The sequence below is a fragment of the Bombus bifarius genome, unplaced genomic scaffold (genome assembly GCF_011952205.1).
Source record: "Bombus bifarius isolate JDL3187 unplaced genomic scaffold, Bbif_JDL3187 scf7180000009739, whole genome shotgun sequence".
NCBI lineage: Eukaryota > Metazoa > Arthropoda > Insecta > Hymenoptera > Apidae > Bombus > Bombus bifarius.
Genome location: NW_022885307.1, coordinates 36,474 through 57,049, shown reverse-complemented (window position 1 = coordinate 57,049; position 20,576 = coordinate 36,474). Strand labels below are relative to the sequence as shown.

At 35.8% G+C, this 20,576-nt stretch overlaps 1 protein-coding gene and 1 pseudogene across 1 annotated transcript; both read left to right on the top strand.

Annotated features, from left to right (window-relative positions):
- The first annotated feature begins 373 nt into the window (after positions 1 to 373).
- Positions 374 to 492, top strand: LOC117215591 (annotated as a pseudogene).
- A 9,672-nt stretch (positions 493 to 10,164) lies between these two features.
- Positions 10,165 to 17,854, top strand: LOC117215578. The gene is made up of 5 exons (XM_033461929.1): positions 10,165 to 10,311; positions 10,862 to 10,978; positions 11,039 to 11,156; positions 11,705 to 11,969; positions 17,707 to 17,854. Exons 1-5 carry the CDS (start codon positions 10,165 to 10,167, stop codon positions 17,852 to 17,854), a joined length of 795 nt encoding a protein of 264 aa, XP_033317820.1.
- The last annotated feature ends 2,722 nt before the right edge of the window (positions 17,855 to 20,576 follow it).

Below are 20,576 nucleotides of genomic sequence, written 5' to 3'. Positions count from 1 at the left end.
AAACTGCCCGAGCTGGGTGGAGTCTCGGTTTATATACGTTTTGGTTTGAGGATGTTGAGGGGTTTGGTGTGGGTTCCAAAGGAGTCCGAAAGTCGGGGGTCGATATCCTATCTCTGATGAGGACTAAGATGCGTCGCAGCCTTGGCGTCCGAAAATCGGGGTTCGAGATTTTATCTCAGATGGGGACTAAGATGCGTTGCAGCCTTGGCGTCCGAAAGTCGGTGGTTGAGATCTTATCTCTGATGGAGACTAAGGTGCGTCGCAGCCTTGGCGTTCGAAAGTCGGGGGTCGATGTTTTATTTCTGATGTAGGTTGAGAAGTGATTGATGTCACAATTGCGCGAGATGTCGAAGGCTTAGATTGCTAATTGACTGCCAACGCCCTGGCCGCGCTGAGTGCACTCGTTTCCGTCAGATCACGAAAGTTAAGCAGCGCCGGACACGGATAGTACTTGGATGAGTGGATCGCCTGGGACTCCGTGTGGCGTTGGCGAAGCGCGCTGCCCCCCCCCCCCCATGGGGCTCGGGCTGGGCGCTTGGCGGCTCAGCGCCTCGGGGCAGCCAAGCAGTCCGATGGGGGAACCGGGCTGCCTGGCACGGCGGCTCCGGCGACGAGGCGCGGTGTGACAATGGTAATTACTAAATAACATGTGGATGGCTAGCCCCAAACGAGATATACCATCTTCCAGTTTGTCTATTTTATTTTTTTAACGAGGTCAGTGGGATGTTTCCTTCTTAGTCTTCTTTTTATATGGGTTTTGCTCGTTTCAGCAGCTAGCTGGTTTCGATGTGTTGCCAATCTTTCCGTGTATCTTTTTGCGTATTTGCCGATTTCTTCTTTGACAGTTGGTATTTTTAGATCTTTGCGTATATCTTCGTTTCTGACATACCATGGGGCGTTAACTATTGTTCTGAGTATTTTTGATTGTAGCGACTCTAGTTTATTTATGTGTCTCATTGCTGCTGTCCCCCATAGTGGTATTCTGTACGTCCAAATTGGTTTTGTTATCGTTTTGTAAATTTTTAATTTGTTTTCTACGCTGAGTTTAGAATTTCGACTAGTTAACAAGTACATCTGTCTTCTTTTTATCCGTGTGCGATAAGTGAGACCGAAATGATCACTTAGGCGTAACGTGCGTGTTTTTTTGCCCAATTCCAACGACAGTTTGCGACATTCCGATGGCGATTGGCATTATTCTGATAAGGGTTGCGAGCCCGAATCTTTGCACAGAGGTTCAATTTGGCAAAAGGGCCAGCAATTGGTTCGCTGCAATCATTCGAGCTGCTCCTTTAGCCTAGATTGACCCATTGCTTGGCGGAAACTATTGGCAATGGCGTAATAAAATCGAAATATCGAACCTTAACGTAACCTTGACGCAATCAGTCCCATAGCATTTTTCTGCGTTTGATGTCGATTTTTGGGTTTTTAAATGATTTAACAGATTATAGTGAGTAAGATATGGTTTTTAGGATGTGTAGACGCACAAACTGCAGTCATAACCCTGGTAAAAATACGTGGAAATTGGAAAATCCGAACATAATTTAAACGCAACCAGCCCAGACGAGTTTTTATAGGTTTGTAATGGGATGGTAATTATGTCAAAAAGTGGGGATACTCTTAAAATTATGTCGACTGTTTGAACGCACTCCGTTAATGTCGGCAAAATTTTAATTAGTGTTTGACTAAAGAAAGTTCATTGTATTCATTTATGTGAACGTGAAATACTATTATGTGAACGAGAAATAGTATATACATAGCAAGGACAATAAATATTTGTCGCACGACAGGTTCAAACAAACGCAATTCTACATATTCCACACATACTACATACAAATACAAATTACACAGGCGTTATTAAATGAAATAACGTAAGTAATAAAATTCATAATTGAACTAAAACAATGCTTCAACATAATCTTATATTAGAAAGTAAAATATAGTTATGTGTGTTAAAATATATTTGATTTATATATTTAATAATTGATTGTTGAACAACTTTACTTGGAATTAAGTTAAGAATAGTTATAAATTATTATAATGGGTTGCAAAAATTAAAAATTCTGTAAAAAAGAATTCTAAAAGTATGTTATTATAAGTTGAAATATTATTTAAATTCTTCTCCTTTTGGAATGGGTGACTACTGGTCAACTTTATATTTGAGTATTATAGTACAATTATTTTTTTCATAAATTGGCACTTAATATAAATTAATGCAGTTGTAATACAGTAAAATATTAGTATTACGAAAGTGTAAATTTAGTTCTGACTTAAAAAAATATAAAAGATATAGAAGTAATTATTATAATAAATTATTGAAGGCGATAATTTACAATAAAAATTTAAAAATTATGGTATATGATTGTGTTATAATGGAAAAGTCACTTTTCATGACATCATTGAAGATCTTTACCTTATGACGAACTTTCCGGAACCTTGTAAGAATTTTATCACCGGGTATACATAGTATGTATAAAGAACACTCGCTCATACGCGAGTTCGTCTTTGCTTCAACTCCTGTAACAGTGTTAATTGTTAATTTATGATATTTAAGACATTAGTTTATAACAATTAAGCTACTAATTTGTGTCATCTAAGCCATTAATTTATAAAACTGAAACTATTAATTTATAACTGTTGGAATACAACGATATCAGTCGCATGCGGATAGAGTGTTTGATCGTACAGATTCTTCCATTCGTTGCCCAGCGCCATCCCCACCAGCGTGCGTTCGTGAGATGCACCACGGCAGTTAGCACGTGCATGCTTTTTCAAAAGGACGCCGGAAGAAGCGTGAGGATATGGATGGAACATTCTAGATGGGCACGTCGAGAAGCTACTAGAAGGTTTTGTGCCACATGTGACGCCACACAGACACTCACACAGGTCACACTCATTACTGCATAGAGAGTGGGGCTCTAAACCTTTTCAAGGGCCATGGGTCACTAAGCCAGTCTGTGAATAACTAGCCAACTGTCTACATTCCAGAACGCACATTTATAACTCTCGAAATAATTGTTTAATAAATATCACATTGTATTATTTCAACATAAACATTGTGTCTTCCACAGAATATTAATCCTAATTCCAAGATTAAATTCTAACAATCGATAACAATATACCATTAATTTAAAATAATTCTGCTATTTATTAATAAATTAATATTAATACAGTAATGCTAATTAATAAATTAAATAATACTTCTACTACTAATTTAAATCAATTACGCTATCAATTCTGTTGAGGTTTTATCTCAGAATAGAGACAGAAAATGCGCGGATGAATGTATCCTAGGATTTCTTTATCAGAAATATTAGAAGTTAGGACTTAGTGATTTCTATACTATACGATAATTTATTAACACATGGATTTATTACAGTGGATTAAACAGAAAACGATGATTATTTAACGTGAACTTACTGCAGTAATGTGATATGACTACGACAATTCTCGACTTTCGATTAACGACTCTTGACTATTGATTCTTCGGCAGCTAACTGACGACCAACGACTGGGGTGCCGAAAATATATGGTATCTCGATGGCCGTTAGGCCTATTGAAGTTTTCTGACCTTTTCGGCTTGTCGTCATTTGCGCTTTATCGTCGACATTGTGTGTATGTCGGCGATTTTTTCGCAGTACTACAATAGAGATGTAGGGAGTGTGATTCGAACTAAATGAAAACAGAGTTTGCGTTTCGTCCCGGAACTACCGGTGGACTCGTCAGTAAGGCTATCCCCGGTAGTCCCTGCCTTAGACGTAGAGGAAGTCTCGCTAGGTGCGGTATTTGTATCAATCGCTCGTATATTCGACCGCTAGCGAGTTAGACAGACTCGTTGTCGTCGTAGCCCTCTAGTGTTGGCGGTTGGTACCAGCGGATCGCCCGGGAGGTGTTTCGCCGCGTTGATGCCTCGACCTGTCGGCGTCCTGTTGATACCGATCCGCCACACAGCCCCCCCCCCCTAGCGCTATAGCGTGACCCCAAAGCTATATAGTGCGATACAAGTTAGAGGGAATGGCTCGTCGTCGATGATGGAAGGCTGATCGTCGTGGGGACGAGATGGTTGTCTCTTTCTCTGACGTGCTGCTGGAGGTGATGCCCATGAACTATTGCAATGGCTACATCACTTCCTGGCCTGGTCGTCGTCTCGTATCCGGTCACCTGCTTGGCGTGTTCGTCGTCGGTGGTCACCAATGTGGCGGATGAAAAGAGAGGTTGCGTTTCGTCCCGGGACTACTGGTGGACTCGTCAGTAAGGCTATGCCCGGTAGTCCCTGCCTTAGACGTAGAGCGAGTCTCGCTAGGTGCGGTATTTGTATCAATCGTCCGTATATTCGACCGCTAGCGAGTTAGACAGACTCGTTGTCATCGTAGCCCTCTAGTGTTGGCGGTTGGTACCTATGGATTGCCCGGGAGGTGTTGCGCCGCGTTGATGCCTCGACCTGTCGGCGTCGTATTGATACCTATCCGCCACAGCTCTTACATGATGCCCGATTTTAGCTAGTTCCTCGCATATGTTATTTGTATGTTTTTGGATGTAATCCTCTGATTACTGCTTTGTAACTTTTATCAGTTTTCAGCTGGTAAGTGTAATATCCGGCGTCTTTTTCTTTTAGTGCTTTTGTCACTTTTCTGAAAATTTCTCGGGTGTTCGTTTGTACTTTTACCTGGTCTTGTTTTAATTGTTTTATACTGTAATTTTCTTTTCCTCCCGTGTTGTTAAGTAGTTCAATGAGGGGGTCTATTATTTGGGCTTCAATGTAAATTGGTGGTGGTTTAGCGATGTGGGTTTTCCGGCCGGGTCTGTTTCTTTCTCTTCTGGCAGTGCGCTGAAGGAGTTTCGGAGTGTAATTTTTTGTAGCCATTGTTGTTTTTCTGCTTCTATAGCTTTCTTAAGGGGGGGGGGGGGATAAAGTTAGTTCGTACAAAAAAAAAGGCATGTTTTTGTGAATGTTTTGCGAAGACACAGTTAAAATCTCTTTTTTAAAACCAATATTACATTAAAGTATGACATTCGAAGAATATTGTATAAAATTTTCACGGAGAGATATTAAAAAATACGGCAATGGTAGCAATTATTCGGACGTGTCTCGGAAAAAAGTATAATTGCGGTGCCTCTCATAACTTGGTGCTGGATCATCTGAAATCAAAAAGTTAAAGTTCATTCGTTAGGTAATAGTTTTCCCCAGGTAACGCTGCGAGGGTTTTTCGAAATTTCAATTTTTTACTTTTTTGGAACACTTTGAAGGGAAAAACGCGATTTTGTGCGAAAATTTGCGGCTAATTTGTTATCGTAAAATAAAAATAATTAACAAATGTGAAAAAACTCTGCAGCGTTACCTCGTAAATTACGTACAGAAATAGTGTTCAAAATTTCAAAAGTATCGGTGTAGTAGTTTTGAAGTTATGAGGGACATCGACTTTGAAAACGTGAGTTGTGGGGAAAACGCTTTAATGTTTTGAACATTAAAAAATCTGATATAAAACGTTCATAAGCGAATTTTATCGGCTTACCTCACACTGAATCATCAATGCCAGGTCCATAAAGGATGTTGCTATCATCCATGATAGCTCTTCGGCTGTTGCTGCTTTTTCTTCTTTTATAGCAGATTAAAAAAATCGATTCGCTACTTCTCTCGCAGTCGAGCACATTTCTTTCACGTAATCATTGTACGCCGGTTTTGATAAAAACCTACTAGACAAATTCATCAAACCGCAGAACTTTTCACAGCCAACTAATCCAAGACCTAATATCCTCATCACGAAAACAAACCGATAATTAACATCGAAAGTACCAGAGTTTATTCTTGCACTAAACGGAACATTTGTAATCTGTTTAGAGCATTCGCACGACACTTTGATGTTAAATCCAAGGCCTTCTTTCTTAGTTGAATGAAAATTTACTTTTCCATCACATTTCACACACTTCACTAGCGTAGCAATTGTTGAAAAGACTAATAAAAAATCAATTATCCTATAATGTTTTTCAAGATCCTTCGTAACTTGATCTTCAACGGTCACTTTTATTTTTTTAGCTGACGCGCTACTTGTTGAAATGCCTTCGTTTGTACGTTTATGCGGAGGTATAATTTTTCTAGGTCGATATAATCTCGAACCAGTTGATTGTCTATCAGATCTTGTAATTTTTTTAGGAATTTTAGTAATAATTTAACACAAAACTTAATGAAAACGGAGCCAAAATGATGCGAAAATAGGAACGCACCTATACGTCTGCTCGATAGAATACTCCTACACTAAATTTTATACTCTACACTGACAAAATATGCAGTACAGGTATAAGGAGGTTTGTACTTACGTCGAAATTTTTATAAATAGATCTGGGGGGTAAAATTAGGTATTATATAGAGAGAAAAACGTCTGCCAGGTAACAATAGCACGCTCGGCTCGGGTAGGTAATAAAATCCGACATGTATAAAAATACTCGTAACTTCGTCAATTTTGCTCCAATCGACTTGAAATTTTGACACAATATTCTTAAAATATTATGCATTCAATTAAAAAAAAAAATAAAAAATTCGAAAAAAATTTTAAAACCTTCCCCCCTCCCCTTAACTTTTGTGTTTGGTGTTATTGTTCGTTTTTTGTTGTAACTTGCCACCTTCCAGCTTTCATCCTGCTGGGTTAGTTCGTTATTGGTTTTATTCTCTTCATTGTTTTGTATTGGTTCGATTCCAATTTCGTTTGTAATTGACCACTCCTGTTCTTCGTTTAGTGATTGGTTTGGTTTTGATATGTTTGTTGCTTTGTTTATGTAGTATGTTTCATCTTTACTAATTATTTTTATCGGTGGGATGTGATTTTGCATTTTAGATTTAATAATAGTCTTCTTAGTAGAAGACACGGATTTCCACCATTTGGCTATGAATGTTGTCGTTCGTAACTTTCTTTTCCCCACTTGCCGCACTTTCTCTGAAGCACTGTTTTACACGTCCGTTTAGCTCGGCTGCTCGGGCAGAACTGTTTCTAATTTTGTAATAATTTCTAATTTTGTACATTTTTTTCCATTGTTAACGTTAAATGAAACTCTATTCTTTTCTATGTATTTAAGTTTTTTATGACAAGATCTTTTGAACCTTCAATTTGAGAATTCAATTTTACATTATAAGCGGCTTATCGTCGATACGATATGTTTATAAGTGTAACTTACATGAAAAATATTAATTTGAAGGTTGAAAGTGATTATTTACAAAATGGTAATTTCGAACAGTCACAATCACTGTAGTAAAATAATTTCAATATATTATAGATTTTAAACCTTCACGATGATTAGTAGATGACACATTCGTGGTCCTTTGGATTTCGATCGTATGTTCAATATATAATACGACTCGTTTCGATGTTTTGCGAATACTCTAGTTCATTTTTCCATCCTCGTCAGTTGTGAAATCGATGCTGAGGGGACAACAAGAGTTCTACACAGTCCGCTCCTATTGCGAAGGAGTAATGCTCGTAAAGGATCGAACAGAATGGGAGAGGGTGAGAACATCCCACTCTTATAGGGTTCCGCGCCAAAGGGCGGCCCTCCGCCGCCCTAGGTGGTCATAGGGTCCGACACGCCGAGGAGGATCTGGGATTTTCTCAGACTTGAACGATGATCCAACGGTTAGCGGTGAGAGGTGGCCCCTCCCAATGCCCGAACTAACCTAGGAACGACTCCCTCAGATAGGAGAAGACGCAGTAGTGCTCCAGCAGTAATTCGAAAGAGGTCCCGGGACACCCCTGTTGACCAGGCGGACCACCGTGGGGTTTTAGTCGGTAAAGTTGGTAAATGTCGGGGCTGTCTATGAAGATTTCCTCCCGTATAAAAAAAAAAAAAGGGAAAAAAGTTGATTTCTCCATCTGACACTATTAACTCTTGTAGAATTTTGTAACTCTTTTATGTAGCATCTAGAAATATTTTAAAGAATATACATTTTAAAGACATTTATTAAAATTAATACATTTTTTTTTTAAATAAAGATGTCTTTACATTTTTCTTGTATTTCATCGTAAAGCGTACCTTGTTCTGCATAAAAGAGTTATTTAATCATTTCCTATAAGCTTTAATTTTTGGAAGATAATTCTTTTTTTTGGAAAAATGTTAAACATGTCTATATCAGTCCTCTTACTATATCTATACTTACCTTACTATATCTATACTGTCTACATCACTCCTCGGAAATATGTTTTTAAATACCATTTCATGAAAATAAATTGTCATTACATGTGTTAAAATTGTATTACATATGAAAAGAAGGAATATCAACTCGAGATATTTGTGGCAATATTCGTCTGAGTCGACATCTCGGCTGTTAAGTGCGGAGAGGATTAAAAATATGATCGAAGTCTAAAGAACCACGAATATTCCAATTTCAATAAATCTTTACTTAGACGTAAAAAGTATGTCTGTTATTAGTGATTTGTGTTTACCTACATCTACGTACGGATATACTATTGTATAATAGAATGCTGCTAGCGCAAGCTTTATGCAGTGTCGTTATAAAAGAAGGAGAATTTCGAAAGAGATTAACAGATCTAACTCTTACTTTCTTCTTCAGGAATCTTACTGGCCGAAGCCAGTTTGTAAGAATCGAATTAGAAGGCATTTATGACTCCATGCAAATAAACAATGAATACTAATAAGAACTTATTCTCATACTATATAAATCATTTAATCCTAAAATATAAAATAGTAATTGGTTCTAAAATAAAAAAAATTGGATCTTTCATGGTATTGACTGTTAATATATTAATACAGAGAAATTATAAATAGACCTCCGATGTTTATTGCAAATTTGTATTTTTATCAAAGCGACTAAAAATGTGAAACACACATAAAAATAGAGACTTATTTTAAATAAATTGAGATATCACAAATATCAATAATATAAATAAAACAAATAGTATGGATGTTTTAGACATTTTTTTTCTTATTACGCGCGCAAACTTTTGCACCTGTAAATATTCTATAAATGCATATACACCCGAGTACTAATTATAAACGCAGAAACTACTTGAGCATTGGAAATAATCATCCAAATACACCTGTCTTGAATATGTTAAATATAATGAAATTTTTAGGTACGTTACGAATTCATTTTCTCTCAAGGAATTAATATCTTCGTATCGCGGCTGTGAATTCCTTCAGTACATTGAAAATATTTGACTGTCTGAACCAGTTTCCAATCCTCGTCTTCAATTCTTCTTATTTAATATAGATTGTTCTTTGCAGAAACAAATCGCTATGGCACACTTCACCAGCTAAAATTCGAGCATTAAATTAGTGTTGAGTAGTTGTCTAAGTGCCTCTCTATTAACACACCTTATAATATTGAATTTCCAATTTTTCCGAGAAGTGATAGAACAATCTGTTATCAAACTGATTTTAAACACTTCAAACGTATGTTTATATGAGCGGTGTTTTTATTTTAGGATCATCAAAGTAATTTCTTATTACACGGCAATTTCCACGAAATTAGAGTGAAATAAAACAAGTTATGTTAGTATGAGACTCATATTAATATAAAGCACGTTATTATAATATTAATCTGCGTGTTAGCTAATTGAAATATATGTTATATGAAATTCGTTGTAAATCATGGTGATATATTGATTATTTATTATTAAACATCAATTTATTATGCATTGCACCGATGAAGTGTATACAATAATTGTTATTCGTGTACTTATTATCGAATTTACTTATTACTTAACGAAGTTTCAACACGGAATAAAATTACGATTATGAAGTTTGTGAAAACAACTAGACACTCAGAATTTCACTGTCTTCGTTGGTCTGTTGCAACCTACTACATTACATTATGTTGCTTTTCACGGTATACCTAAAACTCCATGTTGTCGATATACAATTGTATACCTAAATATCGCTCGTTCCTAACATCTGTGACATACATACATAATATAAGAATGACGAGACAGCTGATGAGAACAGTTGCTGGTTCTTTCTCCAAATGTAGTGATTAAATATTTATAAAGTGCATGGAGGATATACGTTGCATTAGTGACGTATGATTAACTGTAATTTAAGAATGGGAGAACTTTATCGTTTATACATTTTTCATATACATTATAAGGTTCCATTTACAGTGTGTTAGTAATGATCTCCGGAGTTGTCGAGCGTTGAGTTGATTGAGATCAAGCTTTTAGCATGAACAGAGCTACATTAGAGACGCGATTCTTGAAAATAACGAAAATATTTGCGAAACTGGGCGGGATTTGGCCAGATCAAAATAAAGTAAAATTTATTTTGTGGGCCATGGTGCATATTACCATGGGATCGTTTGTCGTTGTACAGGTACATATCTATCAATTTATATAACAATTCACCAATATTACAACATCATATTGGTAACAAAACGTTCTATGATAGTAACGCAAATCACTTTCCATTGCTCCTCTGTTATAGCTGGTATGAAATACAAATAAAATCCATAGATAGTCCTAATGATTTTCATTTCAAAACGTAACTCTCGATTTTAAAAGAGTTGTATGAAACAAAAAAGAAGGGGTCCTGTAGGATCGTATAAAAAAATTCTCGGATATCGTAGATAATTTTAGGAAGACACGATTAACCCACTAATTAGATGCTATAATTATTATGCTATAAAATTTCACACCAAGCGAACTTTTCTTTTTGACATCACTCGGAAAAGAAAAGAACGTTGTTACTTTTAACAAAATAATGAAGGATAATAAAAAAAGTTGCATTTGTTTGAAGTTTAAACGATTGATTTCTAAAATAAAAAGATGTAAATAGCATCATCGCGATTACCTTGATAATAACTCTTAAGGGCCAAAGATAGAGGTAAAAATAATTAAGAATAGACCATTAACTTTAATCCAAGGTAGCAAGAGTCGTACATATAGGTACTTTGGAAGTCGTGATAGAGCAGTCGTCCTTAATAGGTGCGACAATTCTTATGATCATAAAACATGGTAACTATGTTCTGAACGCTGAAAAGGTAAGAAAGTACTTTCTTACCTTTCTTTCAGTTTGCATACTAATCTTATAAATATTATAGCTCAAGTCCCTTTTGAATGATATGTCCGAGGACTGGGCAATCGATCGATTGAAACAAGAATTTTCCATTATGACGACATACGCTAATAGAGGAAGCATTCTTGCCATGTTCTACTTTGGTAAGTTAAAATATGTACTTGCAAAGGTCAATCGCAACTTTAGTCGACAATCTCATTATTATACAACGGATTGATCTGGCTAACACTCATATAGATAAGTAAAATGCCGCGATTATTCAATAAATGCATAAGAAAATTTGAAGGGTTAATATTGAAAACTGTTGCATTTTCGATGTAAAAATACGTAATGAATAACAACCCGCTGTCGTTTCGTGATATATTTATTAGAAGATAAAATACTTGACAGGAATAATATAAAAATGGATGCCGACTGTCTACACTGTTCATTATTTTATATTTTGTAATTTAATTAATAGAATACGAATATTTATGTATTAATGGGAAACTCAGAGCTGCTAAAATGCATGAAATGCACGTAATATGTAGAAAAATAGAATATGTCCAAAGAACAGCACTCAATGCTCTGCAATTTCATGAGTAACACAAATCTTTTTTTATGTCCTATCCTTCTACATACGTTTGCAACAATATTTATGTATTTGCATAAATATCCGTAGTGAATTAAGATAGTAATCATTTGTTTTCAGTAAACGCGTGTATATGCGCATTCCTTTTCGTACAACTGCCATGGACAATGCGTCTGGTACACATGATAAAACCACACAATACATCGCCACCCATGTTATACACTATACCAGCATACTATTTTGTCGAGGATGACCTCAAATATTATTACTACATTCAAATATATCTGGGCCTCGCTATATATGTGGTACTAATCGTATTCGTCAGTTGTGACACTTGTTACATGGTCCTCGTGCAGCATGCTTGCGGACTGTTGACTGTGGCTGGGTAAGCAAATCGAAAATTTCCTGCATATTTTAAATGTTATCGAATAAATTGTACTGTTTCTAGATATCGCTTCAAGAATGCTATCAATGACTTTTCTTTCAATACGAAGATTTCTGAAAAGAAGGCGAAGGAGACATATGACAGAGTACGCTTCTCTATACAGGGACACCAACGGGCAATAATGTCAGTATTAGCCAGCGTTTCTAACTGTTATAACCAGGGACAGTTATAAACAAAAGACTAAAGATTGCAATATAAGAATTAGTAGATAAGTTTATCTGGTTTTGTTTACGAATACCCGCAATATATGATCAACATAAATATGGTTGCCGATAACTATTATACGCGGAAGAATTCTTTTTTGGTTACCGATAAACATCGACTAACGAAATTTTTCTTACTTAGCGACTACCATTATAGATGAGAGAATTCTTTTTTGTGTGCTGATATCCATTATCGGTGACGGAATTTTTTTTTTAATTACTTGCGACTATCGTTAATTTTTATTAACATTTGGATAGAAGAGCTTTAACCTCTTAGGTACGATGCGCCACTATAGTGGCTTTCGCGGATGCCATTATATTACGATGCGCCACTATATTAGCTCATCCTACTGGCTCATTCGCTCATCGTTTGAAGTAAATGATCTCTTTCATTAGTCTTGCCTCACACTTCTCTTGCCCTCACAACGTTTTATAACAGTGTTAACAATATACAAACAGAATATATAATCTTTACGCAAGTGTCAGGTATCAATTGTTGCTTCTCTTTAATATAAATATACCATTATTAGATGCTCTTATTAACATGCCCTTATAATTGTTTAATTGTTTAGAATTTTCAACCTCAAAATGTCGATTCAAAGTAGAAAACGAAGAGCAATTTGAAAAACACTATCGCGCTATGAGTGTGAAAACTGTGACGTGGGTCTATGTGGTACCGTGCTTTAAAATATATCAAACTCAATTATATTATTAATTATTAAAGTAAATTATTAAAGTTAAAGTATATGCATCATATCTTTAAGAAGAATTATAATTTAGTTATCAAAAACTTCGTTCCGATGTGCTAGGGAACAGTATTATCTGTCACACATTGGAGTGTTGTATCATTTACGTGTAATTCGCGTCAAATTCTGTCGTACAAAAAAACAGCTCAGCGCTAAATTCAGCCGTACCTAAGGGGATAAATACAATTCTCGATCACCTGTGGTGTATCAGTAATGTTAATGGAAACGAACAATGGCCGAAAGTAGCCAAAAATGAATTTCGTCGATAACGATTCGATAAGGATTATTGGTAAAAGAAGTTCTATCATCCATAATGATTATCCATGACCAACAAAAAATTCCGCCATGAATAATGGTTACTGTTTTTTTTATTATTATTATTTATTTATTTATTAAAATTACAATCAATTTTCGCGTTGAGAATTTTCAGTAATTTTTCTGGCGCAGTGACATGGCTGATTATTTATAATAAGTTAATACTTATTATAGATAAGCATAATTTATAAGTAAGTATTGTAAATAAGTAAATATTACTTAATTTAGATAACTAATTGAATCTAGCGTTTAGGTCTAGCGGGTAGTGCCTCTTCAGCCTGCGAATCTGGTCCGTCGTATCAAGTAATCCAGTGATTAGGGGGTTTCGGTGTTTGTTGACTCTTTTGTTATATCTGTCGCTATATTTTGCTATTTCCTCTTTGACTGTGGGTATCTTGAGGTCGCGGTGTATTGTCTCCTTGGTTACATACCAAGGTGCATCAATTAAGGATCTTAGCGTTTTCGATTGGAAGCGTTGAAGTATTTCAATGTTGGAGTTACTTGCTGTTCCCCATAGTTGGATTCCGTAGGTCCAGACAGGTTTTATTGCGGTCTTGTAGAGGCTAATTTTGTTCTGTGTGCTTAGGTTGGAGCGTCGGCCAGTGAGCCAATAGAATTTCTTGAGTTTGTCCTTGAGTTGCTTTGTTTTGTCTGTGATGTGATTTTTCCAAGTTAGCCTCCTGTCCAGGGTCATGCCCAGGTATCTGACTGAGTCCTTGCTAGGAATTATTGTATTGTTAATGATGACCTGGGGGCAGGTTTGTTTTCGGAGCGTGAAGGTTACATGTGAGGATTTTTTTTCGTTGACTTTGAAGCCCCATTTGTGAAACCACTTTTCCATGGAGTCGAGACTTCGCTGGAGAGTGGATGAGGCTATTACCGGGTCTGCGTGGGTAGCTAATAGCGCTGTGTCGTCTGCAAATGTTGCTATTGTTATCTCGTTTGATATAGGTAAGTCGGCAGTGTAGATGGAGTACAGTAGGGGTCCGAGGACACTACCTTGGGGTATGCTGGATTCTATTGGGAATGTTGGGAATATTGCCTAGTGTGTCTAGGCATTTAACCATGAATTGTCTATCGGTTAGGTAGGATTTTAGGATGGAGTAGAAGGGGTGAGGTAGGATCTTTTTAAGCTTGTATAGTAGCCCTTCATGCCATACTTTGTCGAATGCCTGTTGGATGTCTAGGAAAACCGCTGAGCAATATTTTTTCTTTTCGAGTGTTTGGCTGATCGTATGAGTTATGCGGTGGATTTGCTCTATTGTTGAATGTTGTTTTCGGAAGCCGAATTGGTGATCTGGGAGTGTTTTCAAGTCCTCTAGGAGTGGAAGGAGTCGATTCGTGAGCATCTTCTCGAATAGTTTAGACAGGGTAGGTAAAAGACTGATTGGGCGATAGGAGCTGGTTTCGTATATCGGTTTACCGGGTTTAGGGATGAGTGTAATCAGTGAGATTTTCCAGGCCTTAGGAAAGTGTTCAAGGCGAAGGATAGCGTTAAAAATCGATGTGATGAGTGCAATCCCTTTTATGGGAAGTTCCTTGATTGCTTTATTGCCTATTAGGTCGTGCCCTGCTGCTTTCTTGGGATTTAGGCGACTGATTGATTCTATAATCTCTGCAGAAGTGAAGGGAGGAATGGGGTTTGAATACTTTAGACAAGTATTTAGCAAACAGGTTGGCTTTTTCTATAGGGCTACGCGCCCATCCACCTTGCGGACAGCGGATTGGAGGGATTATTTGTGGGGGGAGCGTAAGTTTCCTGGAGGCCTTCCATAGTGAGTAGTTGGAGTCAGCTGTGGGGGACAAACTGGCGAGATATTTATGGAAGCAGTCGTTTTTATAGTTTTTTATGGTTTTGGATAGCTTTCTAGTTGCGTTGTTTAGTTTGCGTTTGTCCTCCAGTGTTCTATGGGTCTGTCATACTCTTCTTAGTCTACGTTTTTCTGCTATTTTTTTAATATGTAATGGGGATATTCATGTTTGCTGATAGACGTCTTTGTCGGTGTAGAGAGGATTATGACATTTGAAGCTTAAACCATTCTTCGTGATGTTTTGCAATACCTGCCTACTCATTAACATCTATAACAACATATCGAAATCTATCTCATGAAATTTTCGAGTAGTTTCTTCCAATCCTTTCCTTTCATAAATAATTAATATTTATACAAATTGAACACACGCATCGCGATCATCCCGTTCGCGGATGTCCAGAGAAGTATCACACACCCACTGCGAATGTGTTCCCTGTTAACAGAAAAATCGTAACGAAAATAGCAAAAGGTTTATATTACAGTAAACATAACTTAATATAGTCTCTGTTTTCTTCCAAACAAAATACACAATAAGCACGATAGATACAACACGCACTGTACACATTACACATCTAAATTACTCGTATTGGAACTAAATAAAAAGGATTTAAAAAATAACAAAAAATACAAAAATGAAGAGAATAAAAAAGTTCAAAGAACTAAAAATGAAAAGACCCAAAGAAATTTACATTAGAATAACTTAAACCTATACTAAATTTACAATTAAGTGCAACTTTATGTTTGTACAATTCCCATATTTTTCTTTGGTTTTCGAAATGATTCTGTCCTTCCAGAAGTGTTTTATCCTCCTATCAAATTTCTAAAATCGTTAATATATGTTACGTAACAAGGTAGTAGTGAAGAGTTCATTCAGAAAAAAATTTATGATATTCTTCGCCAAAGCTTTCGTTTTCTTCGTAGCATTTTCCCGAAATTAGATAGGGACAGTCAGATATATGAGGTATCTTTTAGAAGCATTGTTGGGTATGCCTATTGAAAACACAAACAGGCTCTTCACTAGATGTGTTTAAAAATGGGTAAACTGCCTTGCAAAGATAGTACGATTTCAACAACGAAAACGAAAACTTAAAAGTGCTACTCAACGCGATAAATGCAATTTTTCTTCAGTTTTTGTTTCACGTGTATGTATGTCAATATTGTAATATGTAGTGATCAGTAATTTATGTGGAAAATGTGTGCGGTTCATGCAAGACAGCATTCGACCACTTTTAGTAGTATAATGGTCATCGTGAATCAAAATGAAATTCTTTTATCCATGATGATCATCAGGAACCAAAAAAGAATTCTCTCATAAATAATGATTGTCGCTAAAACAAAAAAAACATTGATTATTTATAACGGTTATTCGTAATGCTTAAAAATTATTTTTTTATCGTGTATTTTTTTTTTAATTTATTCAAGATTTAGTGATCGCTGCCTGTTATTTCAACGATTTTATTTATTTTTTGTCAATAACCTTTTTCTCACAAATCTTAAGGATATATTTTTGGTCTCTGGACTTATAACGTAAATTGAAAAAAATATGATATAAGAATTCATATTTTAATTTTAATGACTTTGGGTGCGAATAACCATGATAAATGATTTGATTATTTTCTGTTAATGTTAATCATTATGGGAGACGGAAATTGTTTTTGGTTACTTTTGATATTCAATTACTTTCAACCATCGTCAACATTGAATTAGATAGATATCCTTTATGATTTCAGTTTTTAATAAATCTTTTGAATGTTTGGTAATAATTATCTCCCATTGAAACAAAAATTAATCTTCTCATAACTTTTTAAGCGACTGACATTTTTTGGCCCTACTTCGGTATTACGTTTTCATTTCTAATTATGTATTTTTCTGAAATACTTCTGTTGTAATCAAGAAATATTTTCTTTGATTTTACTTGTAAAGCAGGTTTCTGGAAAAAATTGAGAGCGCACACGTTACATATCTCTTTATGTGTATGGGCATAATAGTCTTGTGCGTTAGTATTACGATGGTACAGGTGAGCTTCTTTTAATCGACTTTGTATCGTTGAATATGATTCGTCAATGGACTATCATTGTTTGAAATTAGATCGCTGCGATGGAAATATGTATGGATTTTTATAAGTTTACCAGCTTTCTGATTATTCAATTCTTGCATCTGTTCTACCTAACGATGCAGGGTCAGTTTGTTATAAATTCGTCCGATGAGATTTACGATGCAATGTAAGTATAACATATATTATAACAACATTCTCATTACTTGTAATCTTATCAACCACTTGCTTGGCTTATTAATAACGTAAAAGAGTAACAAATTATGAATATGCATGTATTTCTATACAGTGTAAAGCATGTTATGTAATTTGCTAGTTCTTTTATTCATTTATGATTTTTCAAATTGTCCTCTATAATTGTCCTCTATAATTGTTCTTTCCCAATTAAAATAAATATAAAATAATCATGCTTGCTATTGAGTGGTGTAAACAAGAAACATCTACTATTTTATTTTCGCTTCATTCGAATGGTTGTTTGTACGATTGAAATGTTTATATTTAACATTTATTAATATAATATTAATTTATAGATTATAATGAAATTCGTAGATACGAGGCATCATGGTACAAGATGAGTACAAAAACGCAAGCATTATACATATTAGCGTTGCGGCGAAGTCTAACTCCATGCTATTTAACTGCCGGCGGTTTAATACAATTGAACATGCAAAGCTTTTCAGAAGTAATGTATCAATAATGTTATCTTCAATAATTACATCCGCTGTAACAATATTGGTAAATTTCAGGTGATAAAACTATGTGTTTCATATTATACAGTGTTGAGATCGACATGAAAAACGGATTGATATCCAGTGATTCACAGTAGACGCATTATTGAGAGCGATCGTTTTATCAATATCACTACGATATTGTAGAATAACTTAATAAAACTGTTCTTATATAATCTCGATACACGATATACATACGAGTATTATGGAAATAATCAATTAGAAAATAATAATTTTGTTTCTACGTACAGAAACATACAAAAATATCTGGACACTTGTGGATACTTTTGTGAATATATTATGTGTACCACACACAACATTTTGAAATTTCATTCACGCTGTTACGAATCTTAACAATCACGATTACATTCCTAAAATTTTAAGTCTATATAAAGATATATATATGTCGGAGATGAAAGAACACCGGAGCCTTTGGAATTTTGGATAATCCCGCAACATTGTAATCTAGAGTCTACTATAGCTGTAATTAAACAATTGTAGTTATTTAATCCGATTGTAATTGTTCGAGAGTTGTGATAATGAGCTTGGGCTCGAGGCGACAGCCAGTCGCCAAACGTAGCCGCGGTCACGGGTTGAACGCTTTGTCTAACAAAGGTATGGAGTAATTCTATAGCTCTCCTTAAAGGAAATATTTGTGGCGGCACGCGACAGTAAATATTCCAACGGTTTCTGTCCCGTGGCTCGCCACACGCAGACCTTATTCTTCGAGTAAGATGATTACCAGATGTCGATGCGTCTCCGCAGTACATGTTCAGCTAGCCTGAGCTAGTCCTTCAAACACACAGTCTTTGTCCCAACTACGGGAAGATAGGGGAGATCTATTTTTTTCAACGAACGACGTCTCCCACTAGCAACTTTTCCTCAAGTGCGGTTAGCGTCTTTTTCTAACTACCGATATGGAGATTGACCAATTAGCAGCAACGTCAATTTCCCTTACTTTCCGAACGAAGGCTATTCCCGACGAATCCAATGATCTCGTGTCCTTAGACACACCCCATCATAGTTTTCCTCTGTGGCATCGTCGGGACGGAAAGTCATTCTTTCTTGCGGTTCCATCAACGAATAGAGTAACACCTTACGATCAGTGAATATTACGCGTCCGACTTAGATTTTGTGAGCACGTTCACCTATCATCCCGCCGACCGCGGATTCCTTATTGAACCTAGGATCATTGTCATTAGTTTCTCGAGTATCTAATTACCACGGTTACTTGCCCAGTACTATGATAATCATATTTGCGCTAGTCAATGTCTTCTCTATCGCATGACGACAATGTGTAATCCAAAGGGAGATTCGTTTCACGCCCCTAACCCTAATTCTAAGGTAAACCCGACATATATATCTCAGGCTGCATATTAATGTCATATTAAATATTTGTTTGCAGTAAACTCTTTGTAACTCCATACATATATTTTTTTAAATTAGTTTCAGATGTTACCAATATGTCCCTTTACAATGTTAATGAAATTCTAAAATGTTTCGCATAATACGTAGAATACATACAGAAATTATGCATGATTTAGCTTATGTGACCAATTAGTTTCGGCATTTTTTAAAGTAATACGGTAGCACCACTAACACTAAGAAAAATATTAGTATTAATCATGACAAGAGGTTGAATATTCATACACACATTAATCTCGTTGCAAAGTATTAACCTGGAATGTGTAACCTGGAATGTGGGGAGTAGAACAGCTTTAAGTACGAAGCTCGCGGTACTTTTTTGCGGAGAGAAGACGGATGGAAGACAAAACGTATGTTGGATATTCGTGGCTGGATGATAAAGATAACGAGTTCAAAATCTGCAGTTCACTCTGATATTCAGCTATACTTTATCCTTTTACGTCTCATGGCCAAAAAGCTTTCCCATGCTTTTAATTATTCAAATTGGTTCACGGTATATCCATACTATAGTATCTATTCTTTTTAAGTCGATTTTTATTAATCGTAATTGACCTTTCAGACAAAATAGCTTCGAGAATAATACTTCGAAATGTTTTTTTCTTTTTTTGTGAAAGGTTGTTAAGGTATACATTAGAGGCACAGACTTAACAGGGAGGAATGAATAACTAAATCGTCATTCCGTTTTACGAGGGTCACGATAGCAGCAAGTACGCATTATTTACGAGCGTCATTCCGATAAATTTTTATGGCTGAAAGGAAGTAGGAGTATACACGTCAACTTCAATCATTTAACAAACTTTACTGCCATTCTTCACTTGTCGGTCGTACATACAGTTGTTTAATATCGATGCCATTTTTCATTTTACTATGAACAAAACGACGATAGAAAAAAAGTATCTGAAAGTAGTGAAGACATGCAGTATGATCGCTGGAATTTGGTCTGATCAGAGTAAAGTTTCGAAACTGTTCACACGAATAATTATATATATCATTAGTGTGTTATCTCTTGTTACACAGGTACGTAAATATTAATTTATAATCAAAGTACTCTATAGAAACTTTGGTTTATTGATGCATATTTATGTACCTACTATGCTAATAAACGCACTGCATTAGTAATCACACACAAGCATTGTGACGTTCCCTGAATTTTTCGCAAAATTCTAAATTTTTTTAATGCATTATGTACAGTGAATTCCCAAAATATTCGCACATTAACGCACATTTGATTCTGACGTGTTATATCTCTGTTAATAAATTTGCAAA

Coding starts and splice junctions, on each gene's coding strand:
- LOC117215578 (XM_033461929.1), top strand. CDS start 10,165: ATGAACAGAGCTACATTAGAGACGCGATTCTTGAAAATAACGAAAATA. Junction 10,312..10,861: donor GATCGTTTGTCGTTGTACAG/GTACATATCTAT, acceptor CTTTAATCCAAG/GTAGCAAGAGTCGTACATAT. Junction 11,970..17,706: donor GGACTGTTGACTGTGGCTGG/GTAAGCAAATCG, acceptor TGAAATTCGTAG/ATACGAGGCATCATGGTACA.